We start from the raw sequence: 18,545 nt of genomic DNA, 5'->3' as shown, positions 1-18,545 counted from the left end.
TGTATATTTTATATTTACATCTATGATACATTATTGTGACTTAAGTTGTATGTAAGGTGTGCATATAAAATTGTCCTAGAATCATTTTTGAAAATATTATCTTTTCTGTATTTAATTGCCTTTGCATGTTTGGCAAATATCAGGTGACCCAGAAGATGCAAATTCATAGGGGCAGAAATAGATTAATGATTGCCACAGGCTAGGAGGAAGTGACTGCTGATAGGTATTGGGTTTCTTTTCTTTTTTTTTTTTTGGTATCTGGTAAACTCAGGTAAACTCAATCTCTGAGGCACATCCCAGCCCTATTTTGTATTTTATTTTCTTATTTTTTGTGGTGCTGGAGATTGAATCCAGGGCCTTGTGTATGTAAGGCAAGCGTTCTACCAACTGAGCTATATCCTCAGCCCTGTATTTTTATTAGAGACAGTATCTCACTGAGTTGCTTAACGCCTCCATTTTGCTGAGCCTGGCTTTAAACTCTTTTTTTTTTTTTTTTTAAAAAAAAAAGAGAGAGAGAGAATTTTTTTTTTAATATTTATTTTTTAGTTTTCGGTGGACACAACATCTTTGTTTGTGTGTGGTGCTGAGGATCGAACCTGGGCCGCACGCATGCCAGGTGAGCACATTACCGCTTGAGCCACATCCTCAGCCTGACTTTAAACTCTTGATCCTCCTGCCTTAGCCTCCCAAGCTGCTAGGTAACAGATGTGTGCCATCATGCCCAGTGGTATGGGATTTTTTCTTGGGGAGGTAAAAAATGTGCTAGAATTAATAGAAGGGATGGTTATACAATCTTGTGTATATACTATAAGCCACTAAACTGTACACTTTAAAATTCTGAATTTTATAGTATGTGAATTAAGTGTAAACTTTTTAAAAAGCTTGAAGTATTTATAGGGTCTGTTTCTAAACTCTTTTTAAAAAAAATTTTTAGACGTTTATGGACCTTTATTTTGTTCATTTATTTATATGCGGTTCTGAGACTCGAACTCAGTGCCTCACACATGCGAGGCAAGCGCTCTACCACTGAGCCACAAACCCAGCCCCCTGTTTTTTAAACTCTTTATTGTATTTAATTTATTTTTCTGTTCCTTTGTCGTTAGCTCACTTTTTGATTAGTTTAGCTATATAGAATAAGTCTTAAAATCATGTTGTAGAGTTCCTCCAAATTCATTATTTTTCAACAATATTTTGGCCTATCCACATAATTTTCTTTTGGTAATACTGGGGATGGAACACAGGGCACTCTACCACTGAACTATATCCCCAGCACTTTTTATTTTATTTTTTTTAATTAAAAAAATTAGTTTGTAGATGAAATCAATACCTTTATTTAATTAGTTAACTTATTTTAATTTTTAAAAATATTTTTTAATTGTCAATGGATCTTTATTTTATTTATGTATATGTAGTGCTGAGAGTCAAACCCAGTGTCTCACACATGCTAGACAAGCGCTCTACCACTAAGCCACAGCCACAGCCCCCTTTTTATTTTTTATTGTATTTTAACTTTATTTTTTTGATACTGGCATTTGAACCCTGAGCTACATCTCCAGTCCGTTTATTTTTTAAATTTGAGACCGGATTTTGCTATATTGCTGCAACTGGCCTCAAATTTATGACTTCCTATCTGTCTCCTGAGTCACTGAGAAGGTCACATTCACCACCGTTCCCTGTCCTTTTTATTTTTTGAGTTTGAGATAGGGTCTTGCTAAATTGCCTAGACTGACCTACCTGGAACTTGGAATCCTTCTGCCTCAGCCTCCGGAGTCTCTGAGATTATAGACATATGCCACCATGCATAACTTCTTTGGTAATTCTTTTTTTTTAATGTTTTTTTTTTAGTTGTAGATGGACACAATACCTTTATTGATTTATTTATGTGGTGCTGAGGATTGAACCCAGTGCCTCACACATGCAAGTCAAGAACTCTACCACTGAGCCACAACCCCAGTCCATTTGGTAATTTTTTAAGAGCAGGTTTGCTGAAACACATCTTAATTTTCTTTTATCTGACAAAATCTCTATGCCTGAAGGATATTTCTCTGGATACAGAATTCTGGTTTGACAGTTTTTTATTTTCAGTACTTTTTGTCTTGCTACATCCTCCATGGTTTCTAATGAGACTGTTCAGAGTCCATTAAATTGTTGTTCCCCTATAAGTAAGGTCTCAATTTAATCTGGATGTTCGTAAGCATCTTTCTATGTGTTTAATTTTTAGTGTTTAATTACAATATGTTTAGAAGTGAGTTTTGTTTTTGTTTTTGCTTATTCTGTTCACTACGTTTCTTCAATCTCTTTCAGAAAATATGGAAGCTTTTAGCTACTTTTTTAAAACTTTTTTTTTAGTCATAAATGGACACAATATCTTTATTTTTATTTATTTATTTTTTAAATGGTGCTGAGGATGGAACCCAGGTTTCATGCGTGCGAAGCAAGCCCTCTACCACTGAGCTACAACCCCAGCCCTTTTAGCTACTTTTCTTTTTTTAATATTTATTTTTTAGTTCTAAGTGGACTTAATATCTTTATTTCATTTTTATGTGGTGCTGAGATTTGAACCCAGTGCCTCAAGTGTGCTAGGCAAGCACTCTACCACTGAGCCGCAATCCCAGTCCCCCTTTTAGCTGCTTTTCAATGTTCAATTTTTTTCTGTCCTACACATTTTTCTCTCTTGTGACTCTGACACAAGTGTTATAAGTTTTAATATTATGCCTTCATTTATGAAAATATTTTTTCTATCATTTTTTACTGAGATGGGGTGTTTAGTCTCCCAATTTGAAGGCTCAAGTAAACCTCCCATCTCAGTCTCCTGAGTAGCTGAAACTACAGGTATCACCCCATTCCCAGCTCTTTGGTTTTCCGATTGAAAATTTTCTATAAATTTATCTTACAGTTTACTGACTCTTTCCTCTGACAATTCCATTCTTATATTGGCCCATCTGGTGACAGTTTAAAATTTCAGTTATTGTATTTCTTCTAAAATTTCAATTTACTACTTTATATCTTCTGCTTCCTTACTGAGACTTATACCTTTCTATTCATTTCTAGGGTGGACATCTTCACTTCTGAGAGCATTTTTATGGTAACTGCTTTAAAGCCTTACTAAGTGCTAAATGTATATCTTGGCATTTGCATATGTTGAATACCCTTTTATATGTAAGTTGAGATTATCCTCTTTTTTTTTTAAGAGCTTTAAAGTTACACATAGTAGTTGAGTTTGTCTGGATAAACTCATATATTCATGGAATTCAATTTCAGTTCATGATTCCCCCCTCTTTTCTCTCCTGTTCTCCTTCCCCTCTCTTGTTCTGCTTTCCTTGTTTTTTGTATGCTTGATAGTATTGGATTGTATGCTCAGCATATCAAAAATTATGTTTGAGATTTACCTGCTTGTGTTCATGTTGCAAGTTCTGACTAGTCTTCTGTATACTTTGGTTTTCATGTTAATTCAGACCTTTTCTAGATCTGTATTACTGACTGGCCAGTCAGAAGTGGACCTTGGGTCTAAGTCTTTGTTTAGTTCCCAGCGTGTTTAGTTTCTAGTGTCAGCGGACTACTGCTCTTTGCAGATTATCTAATTGATCAGTGAGTTTAAGTAGTATCAATCAGTCTCATCCATCCATTAGAAAGTTCATTATCAATCCCCTAACCAGCACAGCGGCACATGCCTGTAGTCCCAGGTCCCCAGAGACTGAGGCAGGGAGATTGCTTGAGTTCGGGAGTTTGAGGCCAATCTGGGCAACAAAGCAAGACCCCATCTCAAAAACAAAGAGCTGGGTGCAGTGGAGCTTGTTGGGAGTCTCCCTGAGAACTCCCCGGGCCTTTCAAACATGGTGGCAGGCAAATTGCCAGTGGGCGGCTAGAACTCCCTGGGCCTTTCAGATAAGGAGCCCCTAATGCAACATGGCGGCAGGCAAGATGCCAGTGGGCAGATAACAAGTTGTTTTGAAAATTTTCTAATTGGTCCTCTGGTTTTCTGTGATTGTGGACAGCTCGTGCCCCCCATGACTCTTATGCAGGGTGGACGTGCGTGCACCGTAGGTGATGATGTGACCTTTACTATGATTGGCCCCAGGAGCTTCCTGGTTTAAGATAACTGACTCTCACTTTCTATATAAGCTAGAACCAGCTTGCAGTAAAGTGCTTCATCTTTGTTACTGCTATTTGTGTGTGTGCATTTTAATCTCCGACGATGAACCTTGGCCTTTCAGAGCTCCCCTGCAATCCCAGTGATTTGGGAGGCTGAGGCAGGAGGATTGCAAATTCAAAGCCAGCCTCAGTAATTTAGAAGGCCCTAAGCAACTCAGGGAGAATCCTATCTCAAAATAAAAAATATTGTTTGTTTGGTTGGAAATTCAAACAAACAAACATACATGTCAACCACTCTTTCTCTAAGAGTTTTAGCAACCACTGATAGTCACTGCTTAGATTATTTCATTAGATACAGCAAAATGGTGACTTTTAAATTCGATGATCACCTTTTCGTTTTCTTGAAGTATAGTTAGTATGAGAAAGGTAGGATAAACCTTTCTTTAGTTTCCTTTTATTTATATGCAGAGTAATGGATTGTTACCCTAGCAATTGTTTACATTATCTGAGTTAGGAGATTTTTTTTAAAAAGTATCATTATTAATTCATGTATTTAAATACATGAAGACACACACACACACACACACACACACTTTTTTTTTTTTTGTTGTTGTTAGTACTGGGGATTGAACCCAGGGGCATTTTACCACTGAGCTACATTACATCCCCAGTCCTTTTCATTTTTTTATTTTGAGTTGGAGTCTTTCTGAGTTCTCAGGTTGGCCTTAAACTTGCGATCCTCCTGTGTCAGCCTCCTGAGTCTCTGGGATTATAGGCATGCAAGCACTGTGTACAGCATACATTTTTATATATTTTAATATGTTTTATTTCATTACACCTATTAATTTTCATGCTCAAAATTTCACACTTTAATTCAGTGTTAGCCCCTGTGTCTTTTTGACTTTTCTCCATTATCTTGGATAGAAGTAGATTTACTTACCCCGAGAAATTTAAGCTTCAGCATTATTGTGGGGGCTTCTGTCAAGGCTTTGAGACCAAGGCTTTAGCAATTGGTCATATGATTTTGTAAAATTTTACAAAAGTAAGATTTTTTTAGGAGGGCATGTAGGCTGGTGTGTGCTTAATATATAAAGTCCAAGCTTCACAAAACCTGGATCTGGCCCTAGTCTTAGATATATTCCTGTTTTTAAGCAATAACAATATTTTAGGCTTATCTTTTATATTTCCTGTTCCCACTCTTAGAATTACTAATTTCTCCAAGTGTTAACAATTAGCTGAGGGTTCTTTTGCTCAATTCAGATAGAAATCTCAAATAGGCGAAGTGCAGCTCTATTATGATTATCAGCTTCTGCTGGCATCTCTCAGCACTAGAATTAGCAGCTCTCTGCAGCTTTCTAGCTGCTTAGCATGCTTAGTGTTACCAGCTCTTAGTACAGCCCACTCAGTTTGCTCAAATCAAGATAGAAGTCACCAATAGGCAAAATAAAACCATCTAAACAATGTTTTATTGAGTCTTGTGCTGTAGCATAAGGGAGAGAGTACAGGGAAGGAGCTCTTCAAGGATAAGAGATCATCTGCTTATATTGACAAAAACGGCTGTCTGCATAGGCTCATAATCATCTATCCGTAAACCATAGAAGTTCTGGGCTGTAATGTTGTTCTGTGAATATATGGTGGATCTGTGGGCTCTTTGTTTTCATGGGGTATGGGGGAGGTATTCATCACCATCACTGTAGGAAGTTGTTGGAAAATCCTTGGCAAATCCTAAGGGAAGCAGACTCTAGTTGTGAGCTGAATGAACTTTGGAAGCTTCTATGGCTTAAATGGCGGTTGCCCAAGTAGCCCCAAGAGTTTGGTATTTTCCGGAGCATCCATTACTAGTGCAGCAGTTGTCAGGGCAGCTTTGGCACCAATGCTAATCCCCACCTCACCTCTACCTTATCACTGCGGGCCCAGCATAGCTCCTTGGTGGCACATCAGGGCAGCTGTGCATGGCAGCAGTGCCAGAGGCGACGACACCTACTCCTGCTGGCCTCCTGAATCTTTAGCCATCTAGGAAAAATAGCAGTCTACGTACATAAAGACAGAACAAACAAAAAAGCTGAAAACCATTGGTGGAGGGTCAGACCCTCCTGTCTCACAAGGAGTCTTGTGGTTTTTTTTTTTTTTCCCCCCTTAGGGAAATAGTATTTTGAACCCATAGCTGCTTAATGCCATTGACTTGCATTGCTTAGAGTTGTAAAATGTGTAGTTAAATAAAGATTACAGAGTTGTTCATTTTCTTCAGGATAAGATTTCAGGATTTTAACCTGACTTATTTGATTTTTATATTTATATCTCTCTATATTGAACTTTTGAATCCTAATGAGATAGTATAATCACTTATTTACTTCATCACTCAGTATCATAGTTTCGTTAATTTTAAAATTTGTTCTAATTAGATATACATGAAGAGAATGTATTTTGACACATGATACACAAATGGAGCATAAATTCTCATTCCTCTGGCTGTGCATGGTGCTGGTAGTGTAATCATACCTGTATACAGAGTAATAATGTCTCTTTCATTCAACCATCTTTCCCATCCCCATGGCCCCCTCTCCTCCTTCTTACTCCCTTCTGTACAATCCAAAGTTCCTTCATTCTCATCCACCACTATGGATCAGCATCTGCTTATCAGAGAAAACATTTGGCCTTTGGTTTTGGGGGATTGGCTTATTTCACTTAGCATGTTATTCTCTAGCTCCATAGTATCATAGTTTTAAAACAGTATCATTATTACTTCTAACAATAAAACTACTAAATGCAGGGGGGTTTTTTTGGCATCATTATGGGCTGATTTTATTTCTTATATACTTTCAGCATTCTCTCTTAATTCTTTTTTTTTTTTTTTGAGAGAGAGAGAATTTTTTTAAGATTTATTTTTTAATTTTTGGTGGACACAGCATCTTTGTTTGTATGTGGTGCTGAGGATCGAACCCGGGCCACACGCATGCCAGGCGAGCACGCTACTGCTTGAGCCACATCCCCTGCCCTCTCTTAATTCTTAATAATATATTGATATTATGACTAGAAATAAAACATTCTATAAGTCTGTTTTTCTGTATCATGTTAAAAAAGTCAATCTGAAAAAAAACTAACTAAAAATAACATAGAATGTTCAAGCAAAGTACAGAAGATGAAATAGAAATAATGATATTTTACATTAAAAATACCATACATCTTAAACATTTTATTTCTTATTTAAAAAATTTTTCTTTCTTTTTTTATTGTCAATTGACCTTTATTATATTTATATGTGGTGCTGAGAATTGAACCCAGTGCCTCACACTTGCTAGGCAGGCGCTCTATCACTGAACTACAACCCCAGCCCTTATTTCTTATTTTTAAATATATATTTAATTGACAAATAAAAATCATATATATGTATTATGAATGACATTTTGAAATATGTGTACATTGTGCAATAACTGTAATCAAACTAATTTAACATTAGCATTACCTGATTATTATTATTATTTTGGTGACCATATTTCAGATCTACTCTCTAAGCAATTTTTTTGCTGTTTTAAAATTTGTTTACTTATTTTAATTAGGTATATATGATATGAGAATGCATTTTGATTCATTGTACACAAATGCAGCACAACTACATTTCTCTGGTTGTACATGATGTAGTATCACAACATATGTGTAGTCATACATGTACCTAGGGTAATGATGTCCATCTCATTCCACCTTTTTTTCCTGCCCTCATGCACCCTCCTTCCCTTCCCTTCCCTTTGCCCAATCAAAGTTCCTCCGTTTTTCTCATGTCTCCCCCCTTCCCGTTTTGGATCAGCATCCACTTATCAGAGAGAACATTTGGCCTTTGGTTTTTAGGTTTTTTTCACTTCATTTAGTATGATATTCTCCAACTCGATCCATTTACGTGCAAATGCCATAATTTTATCCTCTTTTAATGCTGAGTAATATTCCATTGTGTATATATACCATAATTACTTTATCCATTCATCTACTGGATGGCATCTAGGTTGCTTCCAAAGTTTAGCTATTATGAAATGAGCTGCTATGAATATTGATGTGGCTGTGTTACTATAGTATGCTGATTTTAAGTCCTTTGGGTAGAGACTGAGGAGTGGGAAAGCTGGGTCAAATGGTGGTTCCATTCCAAGTTTTCTAAGGAATCTACATACTTATTTCTAGATTATTTGCATGAATTTGCAGTCCTACCAGCAATGTATGAGTATGCCTTTTCCCCCACATCCTCACCAACATTTATTGTTGTCTGTATTCTTGATAGCTGCCATTCTGACTGGAGTGAGATGAAATCTTAGAGTAGTTTTGGTTTGCATTTTTTTTAAATTACTAGAGATGTTGAAAGTTTTTTCATATATTTGTTGATTGATTGTATATCTTCTGAGAAGTGTCTATTCAGCTCCTTAGCCCATTTATTGATTGGGTTGTTTTGATTTTTTTGGTGTTAAGTTTTTTGGGTTCTTTATATATCCTGGAGATTAGTGCTCTGTCTGACATGTGTGTGGCAAAAAATTGTTCCCAAAATGTAGGTTCTCTGTTCACCTCATTGATGGTTTCTTTTGCTGAGAAGAAGCTTTTTAGTTTGAGTCCATCCCACATATTAATTCTTGACTTTATTTTTTGCACCTTAGGAGTCTTGTTAAGGAATTTGGGGCCTAATCCAACATAATGTAGATTTTTAAAAATTGATTCTCAGTACCACATATAAATAAGTAAAATAAAGGTCCATTAACAACTAAAAAAAAATCAAAACAAGAATTTTGGCAAATTGCATACAAAAATATATTAAAAAAAATAGTGCACCATGATCAAATGGGGTTCATTCCACCGATGCAAGGTTGGTTCAACATACAGAAATCAGTAAATATTATTCATCTCATCAATAGAATTAAATCATGAATCATATGAACATGAAAGGGTGTTTTGAACATGAAAGGGTGCTGTATTTTGTAAATGCTTTCTCTGCATCAATTGATATTATCATATGATTCTTTAAGTCTTATTGATATGATGAATTATATGAATATAGAGTCGTGTCATCAGCAAATAATGATAGTCTAAGTTCTTCTTTTCCTAACTGTATCTCTTTCTAAATTAATCCCTTTAATTTCTTTCTAATTTCTATCTAATTGCTCTGGCTAGAGTTTCAAAGACTATTTTGGATAGAAATGGTGAAAGAGGGCATCCCTGTCTTGTTCCAGTTTTTAGAGGAAATGCTTCTAATCTTTCTCCATTCAGAATGATGTTGGTCTTGGGTTTAACATAGATAGCTTTCACAATGTTGTTCCTATTATCCCTATTTTTTCTAGTGTTTTGAACATGAAAGGGTGCTGTATTTTGTCAAATGCTTTCTTTGGATCAGTTGATATAATCATATAATTCTTATCTTTAAGTCTATTGATGTGATGAATTATATTTATTGATTTCCATATGTTGAGCCAACCTTGCATCACTGGAATGAACCCCATTTGACCATGGTGCCCTATTTTTAAAATATGTTTTTGTATGCAATTTGCCAGAATTAAAAAAAAATTTTTTTCTAGTTGTTGATGGACCTTTATTTTATTAATTTTTATGTGGTGCTGAGACTCAAACCCTAGTGCCTCACACATACTAGGCAAATGCTCTACCACTGAGCCACAACCTCAGCCCCTGCCTGATTTGCCAGAATTTTATTAAGAATTTTTGCATCAATGTTCATCAGGGATATTGGTCTGAAATTTTCTTTCCTTGATGTGTGTCTGCCTGATTTAGTATCAGGGTGATACTAGCTTCGTAGAATGAGTTTGGAAGGGTTCCTTCCTTTTTTATCTCACAGAATAATTTGAGGAATATGATATTAATTCTTCTTTGTAGATTTTGTAGGACTCAGCTTTGAATTTGTCTGGGCTTTTCTTGGTTGGTAGGCTTTTGATGGCGTCTTCTACTAACTGCAGTTTTTAAGTTTTCTTTCTCTTTTTTCTTTTGCAGCCCCTGGGAATCAAACCTAGGGCCTCACACTTGCTAGGCAAGCATTTTACTACTGATCTATGCCCTCTAGCCTTAAGATTTCTTTATGGTTCATTTATTTCCTAAGATATTTTCCAGTGGGATGTACAATCAAATGCTATATTTTATTTATTTATTTAGGTACCAGAAATTGAATGTAGGGGCATGTTCAATTGAGCCACATCCCCAGCCCTTTTTTATATTTTATTTAGAGACAGGGTCTTACTAAATTGCTTAGGGTCTTGCTAAATTGCTGAGGCTTGCTTTGAACGTGTGATCCTCCTGTCTCAGCCTCTCAAACTGCTGGGATTATAGGCCTGTGCCACAACACCTGGCCAAAATACTATATTTTAAAGCCACTTGAAACAATTATTTTCTATGTGATTATGGAACAAACTTGGTAAGCAGTGGGTTTGGGTTTATTTTAAATTTTTAGAAATTGTACACCTTCCATTTTTAGTGTTTTTAAAAATTTTGGTTTAATTTTGCATTTTCACTATTTTTCAGGTGTCACTATTCAATATCTGAACAAAATGGTAAATTTATTGTGTGCTATGCAGAGATAGCTGTGACTGTAGGGCATGCTTTTTCTGAATGAAGCAAACTGCTAATGTATTCAATTTGGGAATTGTGTTCAGAGATTGGTAAGACAGAAGAATTTAGGCATAGAATGACCTTGTATTATGCAAATGTGGTTATGAAGTGTGGCTGTTATTGATTGGTTGACTTTCTGAATGTTAATCATTCTTTCGAAGCTATTATCATTATTTGATTGGTTGGTTAGTTTATTTATTTTCTGGTACTATGGACTGAACCTAGGAAAACTCTACTATTGAATAATATCCCCAGCCTTTATTTTTTATTTTGAGACAAGGTCTTGCTAAGTTGTTGAAGCTGGCCCTGAACTTGTGATTCCCCTGCTGCAGCCTCCCCAGTCTCTGAAATTACAGGCATGTGCCACCAAGCTATGTTTAAATCCAGTTTCCATGATCATTTCCTATATTGTTTTTTTGAATTTGGAGTATAGGGATTTTTTTTATCATATACAAAACATTTACATAGTTCCAAAATAAAAACTGTATTACAAGGTATATTCATGTTTGGCTTCCATCCTTAATACTCTTCATCCTCTCCCTACCCTCCCTTTCTGTTGAGTAAATGTTGTTAAATAACAGTTTGCAGATCAGATTTGACCAACCTCCCACACACTCTCCCCCCCCCTCACAAATGTAAACTTATTTGTTTTACATATTGTTTTTTTTTTTTTTTTGATTTTTGGTACTGGAATTGAACCCAGGGTTGCTTTACCACTGAGCCACACCCCCAGTCCTTTTTATTTTGAGAAAGAGTAGTTAAGTTGCTGAGGCTAGTCTCAAATTTATAATCCTGCCTCAGCCTTCCAAGTTGCTAGGATTTCAGGAGTGCACCACTGCCAGGCTTTTTATGGCTTCTTTTTGTGTTTTAGTGGTGGAGTTGAGTAGCTATGACAGTGAATATATAGGTCCTGTGAAGCCTAAAATATTTGTTTTCTAGCCCTTTACTGAAAAAAGTTTGCCTAATCCTCTTAGGGAGATTAATTTTCATCAGTTTTTGACTTTTTTTTTTCTTTTTTAAAAATAAAAGCAAATAGAGCTAGGGTTGTGGCTCATGGTGGACTGTTGGCCTGGCATGTATGAGGCACTAGGTTTGATCTTTAGCACCACATAAAAATAAATAAATAAAACAAAAATATTAGATAAAAGCAAATATTTTTACTCAACATTTACTTTCCTTTTACATAAAAGGAAGCCTATTGCAAACCCTTTACTTGCATCTTGCTTTTTTCTATTGAACAATATTTCCTGAAAATCATTCTAATTAATCTCTAATTCCTAGACTAGCTTAGTTTTCATCTCCTTTAGGCTGTGTATTTCTATCTTTTCATTTTCTGCAGGTATGCTATTCTTTTCACTATTGTTCTCCTTTCATTGTTTGACCAAAAGTACATTTCTGTGTTCATGTTTATTTCCTGTGCATTTAAGTGCATTTTCTTGGTGTGTGTGTGTGTGGTGCTGGGGATTGAACCCAGAGCCTTGTGTATGCGAAGCAAGCACTCTGCCAACTGTGCTATATCTCTAGCTCTCATTTAAGTGTGTTTTGTAACATTATTAAAATATGATTAGCTCAGACTGGGGCTGTAGTTGAGTGACAAGAGTGCTTGCTTAGCAGGTGTGAGGCATTGGGTTCCATCTTCAACATCCCATAAAAATAAAACAAATAAAATAAAGGCATGCTGTTTATCAACAACAACAAAAATGAATAGCTCTAATGATGTTAAGGTAACTGTGTTACAACCTAGCAAACTATAAACTGTTGTAGATTAGGTACTGTGTCTTTTTCACAGTATGTTGCATTCAAGATAGTAGTCTATTTGGGTCAAATACCATCGACCCCATGCTTGCTCTTTAGTCTAGCAATCTCAGTTATTGTAAATAATGTTTGTGCAGTGTCTTTGTAATGTCTGGAAATCTATAGTAAAAAAATAATGTGCTTTTTAAGATATGCATTAAACAACTTTTGGAATACTTTGTGAGACATTTCCCCCCTTCCCAACAAGGCTTTCTACTTAATGTATAAGACTGGTGCTTTTTTTTTTTATTATTAATTGCTCGTGACAATATAATGATCTTGACATATCATACATTTGATTCAAATGGGGTATGAATTCTCATTTTTCCACGTGTACAGGTTGCAGGATCACATTGGTTATATGGCCATATATATACATACAGCAATACTAGTGTCTTGTATTCTGCTGCCCTTCCTATCCCCCCCTCCTCTCCCCTCCCCTCCCATCACCTCTCTCTACCCAATATACTGTGACACATTTCTCTCTCTTTTTTTTCTTCCCCCTCACATCATCATACATGTATTTTGTATAACGATGAGGGTCTCCTTCCATCTACCATGCAATTCCCCTTCTCCCTCCCATTCCCTCCCACCTCTCTTCCCTATTTAGTGGTAATCTTCTTCTCAAGCTTTTCCTCCTACTCTATTTTGAGTCATACCCCTTATATCAGAGAAGACATTCGGCATTTGTTTTTTAGGGATTGGCTAACTTCACTTAGCATAATCTGCTCTAATGCCATCGATTTCCCTGCAAATGCCATGATCTTGTTATTTTTTTACTGCTGAGTAGTATTCCATTGTGTATAAATGCCACATTTTTTTTTTATCCTTTCATCTATTGAAGGGCATCTAGGTTGGTTCCACAGTCTAGCTATTGTGAATTGTGCTGCTATGAACATTGATGTAGCTGTGTCCCTGTAGTATGCTCTTTTTAGGTCTTTTGGGTATAGTCCAAGAAGGGGAATAACTGGGTCAAACGGTGGTTCCATTCCCAGCTTTCTAAGGAATCTCCATACTGCTTTCCAAATTGGCTGCACCAATTTGCAGTCCCAACTGGTGCTTTTTTTAAGTTGTCAATGGATCTTTATTTTATTTATTTATATGCAGTGCTGAGACATCGAACCCAGTGCCTCACACATGCTAGGCAAGCGCTCTGCCACTGAGCTACAACCCCAGCCTTCTTGATATTGAAATGCTGTATGGATTAATTAGCCCTGATATGTTACTATTTCTTTTGTTTTAGGTTAAATGGAAACCACCCTTGGGAGCTAGATGCCTGTGTAGCTGTTCTACCACAGTGTTTTGCAATGAGTGGGGGAGGAGAGCAGCCGGATATCCTCAGTGTTGGAATCCTAGTAAAAGAAAGATGGAAAGTGGTGAGTGTACTTCTTGGGGTGTGTGTGTTTGTGTGTGTATGTGTGTGTGTGTGTGTGTGTGTGTGTGTGTTTGTACATATAGGGGTCAATTTTGTTATCTTGGTAAAAATGCCATTTCATTAGGCAATAATACCTACATTGTTTTTGTGCCTAAAGCAGTTATTTTCTTATGATTAAGTTCTGTTTATACTTGAATTCTTAGTTTTTCTTCATAAAGTACTATATCTTCCTAACTTCTAGTAGCTATGTTAAGTAAGGTAAATGAAAGTGTACTTAAGGAAAGAACACATAAAAAAAAATATAGTGAAAAATACAATGAACTGCATGTTCCTTTTAATTAAGGAAAATTATAAGTATTTGTTATTCATCTTGATTGTTTTCTTTCATCTTCCTTCCAGAGTATTTTGACACAATCTTTAACCTTAGTATTTCTGTACTTGCTTTAGTATGTATATTTAAAAAATCAGGACTTCGTTCTTAAAACATAATCATACTACCATTATCACTCCCAAAGAAGTTATAATTTCTTTTTTTTAAGAGAGAGAGCAGAGAGAGAGAGAGAGAGAGAGAGAGAGAATCATTTATTTATTTATTCTTTAGTTTTTGGCATACACAACATCTTTATATTTGTATGTGGTGCTGAGGATTGAACCCAGGCCGCACGCATGACAGGCGAGCGCGCTACCGCTTGAGCCACATCTCCAGCCCCCAGTAATAATTTCTTAATATTGAAGAATAGCCTTTCAGTTTTCACATTTCTCTTATTTTTTTGTAAATTGTTTTTGGTAATTTGAATCACGGTCTAAATTAGGTCTGGGTATTGCAAGTGGTACTTATTCTTTCATTTTCTAGATTTCTCTTTATCTGTATCTCTCTCTTTTCCTTGACATTAATTTACCGAAGAAACAAGGTGATTTATATGCAGAATTTCACATTGGTTTGGATATTACTCATTGGTTCCATCAATGTTAATATGTCTTTCTGTCTCAAATATTTCATGTAAACTGGTAATTGTATTTAGAGGGCTGATTATATATGAGTTAGGTTTGTTTCTTGAAGTGGGACCCCCCCATTTTTTTCCATAAATGATATAATGTAGTTTTAACTAGAAGGGCTATTTTGTTATATTAGTAGCTATTTATGTGTATTGCCTAGGTCTATTCATTGTTTTTTGGGGGGATGGTACTGGGGTTTGAAACCAGGGATGCTTTACCACTGAGCTAGATCCCCTGTCCTTTTTATTTTTCATATGAGACAGGTTTTTGCTGAGTTGATTAGGACCTTGTTAAATTGTCAGTCTGGTTTTGAACTTGTGATCCTCCTCCTTTAGCTTCTGGAGTTGCTGGGATTAAAGCTACTGTGCTCAGACCTATTAAATTTTTGGGGGGGAGATTGAAAATTGCTGATATTCTGTCATTTTTTTTTTCATTTATTAGTTGAAATATACTTACAAAGAGAAATTTCTATCATCAGCTGTTTGATTAGGAAAGCAATGCTTGCTTATTTTGCTTAGTTCCCTAGCATACTCCAAAAGTTACCAGTGAAATTTGTTTTTTAGTATAGTTAAGAATTTGTAGATTTGATATATTTTAGTCCATTATAGTCGTTGTCCTTATAGATATTCAAATTGTCTCATTTGATTAAGGGGGACATCCTTCAAGTTGTCTTCTGAATTCCTTTGACATGGTCAAACATGTTTTTGTTTTCAGTATATTTAAGTATTTTTATTGCTATCTAGTCTTTTGTCGCCCAAAGTTTTGTTCCATTAGCAGGTTTCACAAAGCTATTTTAGTGGTTTCCTTGATTTGTCAATAGATAGAAAAAGGAAAGACCCTTTAGCAATATTTTTTTTCCCTGGGTTTTGAACGCAGGTCCTCACCCTTGGAAAGTATGTGTGCTACTACTGAGCTATATCCTCAGCCTTTTTTTGGCAGTAAAAATTTTGTTTCTATATTATAGGATATTTTACTGACTAGGTAGATCAGTAGGCTTTGAAAATTTGCTTCACAAAATATAAGAACCATGTCATCATCATGGACTGGTGTAGGGAGATTACAAAAGTTGGTAATTGTTGCTTCGGTTCCTAGCATTGTTCTAAGTACTATGATAGGATTGGCTCTTCTCCGGTAGACATATCAAAAGGTAATAAGTGAAGATCTGCCTACATGGCTCTCTCTTTTCCTGATAATGAGAGCTAATATATTTGTGGAATTTATCCCCCCAAATTTGAAAGGAGGAGGGGCTTTTTATTTTATTTCTTTTAATTGTGCCTGGTATTGAACCCAGGGCCTTGTGCATGTGAGGCAAGTACTCTATCAACTGAGCTATATCCCAAACCCCAGAGTGGCATTTTTAATAACAGCACAGGCTTATTATTAGGATGGTACTTCAGTTACTTATTGTTATATAACAAACTACATCAAAACATAGACATTTAAAACAGTCATTTTATTTGCTCACAATTTTTTTATTGATTAAAAAAATGACAGCGGAATGCATTACAATTCTTATTACACATATACAGCACAATTTTTCATATTTCTGGTTGTATATAAAGTAGGTTGACAACAATTCATATCTTCATACATGTACTTTGGATAATGATGTCCATCACATTCCACCATTCTTGCTAACCCCCTGCCCCCCCTTTTCCCTCCCAACCCTCTGCCCTATCTAGAGTTCATCTATTCCTCCCATGCTCCCGCTCCCTACCCCACTACAATTTTGTGGATTATAAATTAGGGACCGGTATGCTTGGGTGGTTTGTCTTTTTTAGTCATATGGCACTAGTAAGATTGGTTGGGTTGGAGGATCCACTTCCAAATGCTCACTTCTGGTACCTTTGGGATCCTTAGCTCTTCCACTGTCTCCAGTTTCATAGTTCATTTTTAGGAAATTTCCTATGGCTGATTTTTTTTGGTATCTGGGATTGAACCCAGGGACACTTAACCATGGAGCCACATCCCCAGCCCTTTTTTGTATTTTATTTTTAATTTTTTTTTTTTTTTAGGTGTAGGTGGACATAATATCTTTATTTACTTATTTTTAGGTGGTGCTGAGGATTGAACCCAGTGCCTCATACATGTGAGGCTGGCACTCTACCATTGAGCTACAGCCCCAGCCCATGTTTTTTTCATTTTTAGAGTCAGGATCTCACTGAGTTTCTTAGGACCTTGCTAAGTTGCTGAGGCTGGCTTTGAACTCATGATCCTTCTGCCTCAGCCTCCTGAGCTGCTGGGATTATAGGCATGCGCCACAGAGCCTGAATGTGGCTATGTCTGTGACTTCTAAAGATGGTCACATGCATTATTTTGTAGCTGGGTTTTTAAAATATGGTTTTTATTGGTGCATTATAATACATAATAGTGGGGTTCATTGTGACATACTCATACATGCATATAACATTATTCTATCACTTTCCTTCCCCAGTACCTCCCCTTTCCCTCCTTTCCTTCCTCATCCTGATCCCCTTCATCTACTTTACTGGTGTCCCTTCTATTATTTTTTTTAAATTAGTGCATTATAATTTTACATGAAAGTGGAATTTATTGTGGTATATTCATGCATGGACATTGCATAATTTATTTGATTCCCCCCACCCCCAAACCTCTTTTTACTCTCCTTTCTCCCTCTTAGTCCCCTTCCTATACTCTATGGGTTTCCTTTCTATTTTTGAGAGACCCTTTTTTTTTTTTATTTTATTGTGACTTGTTTTCAAAAGACAGGAAGCAGAAGCTACTAGGTAGTTAAGGGTTGTCCTCAGAATTGGCACAGTGTTCCTCTCCTCTGTTTCGTTGGTTAAATCACTTACAAAATTCACCCAGATTTAAGGAGGTGGGAAAATAGAATCTATCTCTTGATGGGAGAATGGTAATGTCACATTTTCTTTTTTAATATGAAAGGCCTTCTTCACACTGAAGAAGAGTAAGAATTGGACAGAGATACAGTAGTAGTCATCTTTAATCTGTGTATCCCCATCTGTTAAACTGCCTCTGTCCCTTAGCCTCAGAAGCATTGATAATGTCTTAGGGTTTTGTCAAGATAATTTAAAAAAATACTAATGCTTTATTTATTTTACTTTTTCATTTGTTCTAATTAATTATACATGACAATAGAATGCAGGTTGACACATTGTACACAAATGGAGCACAACTTCTCACTCCTACAGCTGTACATGATACAGAGCCACACTAGTCGTGTAGTACATGTATATAGGGTAATAATGTTTGTCTTATTCACTAATGCTTTATTTATACTCAAGTGGCAGTATAAGAATAAACTAATGGCAGAAACATTTACTAAAGTCTAATTTTTTTATTTTTAAAAATTCTGTCATTTGGTAAGGTTTTGTGAGGTAAAACAATAAGCCACTCCCTCATCTATCCATAATTAGAAGGACATCCCTTTGGAACTATTTGTGAATTTTGTTATTGTTTGAGCAGGGTCTCATTATGTTGACCAGTTTGGCTGTGAACTTCTGAACTCTTTCCTCCTGCCCCATCCTTCTGAGCAGCTGGGACTACAGATGTGTACCACTATGTCCAGCTTATTTTTGAGTTTTTCAAGTTACTCTAGGCTTTGTTTAATGGACAAAATATATAGAATCATAAGCAGTAATCATGGCCCAACAAACAGCAACATATTTAATTGAATAGTTCTGAAGCTTATTTTTTAACTCAAGCTCATCCTATAGTTCCTCAA

The 18,545-nt window shown here is 36.1% G+C and overlaps 1 protein-coding gene across 1 annotated transcript in view; it reads left to right on the top strand.

Moving 5' to 3' along the window:
* Ttbk2 (tau tubulin kinase 2) overlaps window positions 1–18,545 on the top strand; it is a 144,138-nt gene that overhangs the window by 24,749 nt on the left and 100,844 nt on the right. The window contains exon 2 of the mRNA XM_076850664.2: window positions 13,712–13,844. Within this exon, the coding sequence (XP_076706779.2) occupies window positions 13,776–13,844 (69 nt within the window). The 5' untranslated portion in view covers window positions 13,712–13,775. The remainder of the gene's footprint in view (window positions 1–13,711; window positions 13,845–18,545) is intronic.

This window comes from Callospermophilus lateralis, chromosome 3 (assembly GCF_048772815.1).
Source record: "Callospermophilus lateralis isolate mCalLat2 chromosome 3, mCalLat2.hap1, whole genome shotgun sequence".
Lineage (NCBI taxonomy): Eukaryota > Metazoa > Chordata > Mammalia > Rodentia > Sciuridae > Callospermophilus > Callospermophilus lateralis.
Note: the sequence above shows the minus strand (reverse complement) of the source record. Positions and strands in the feature narration are given on the sequence as shown.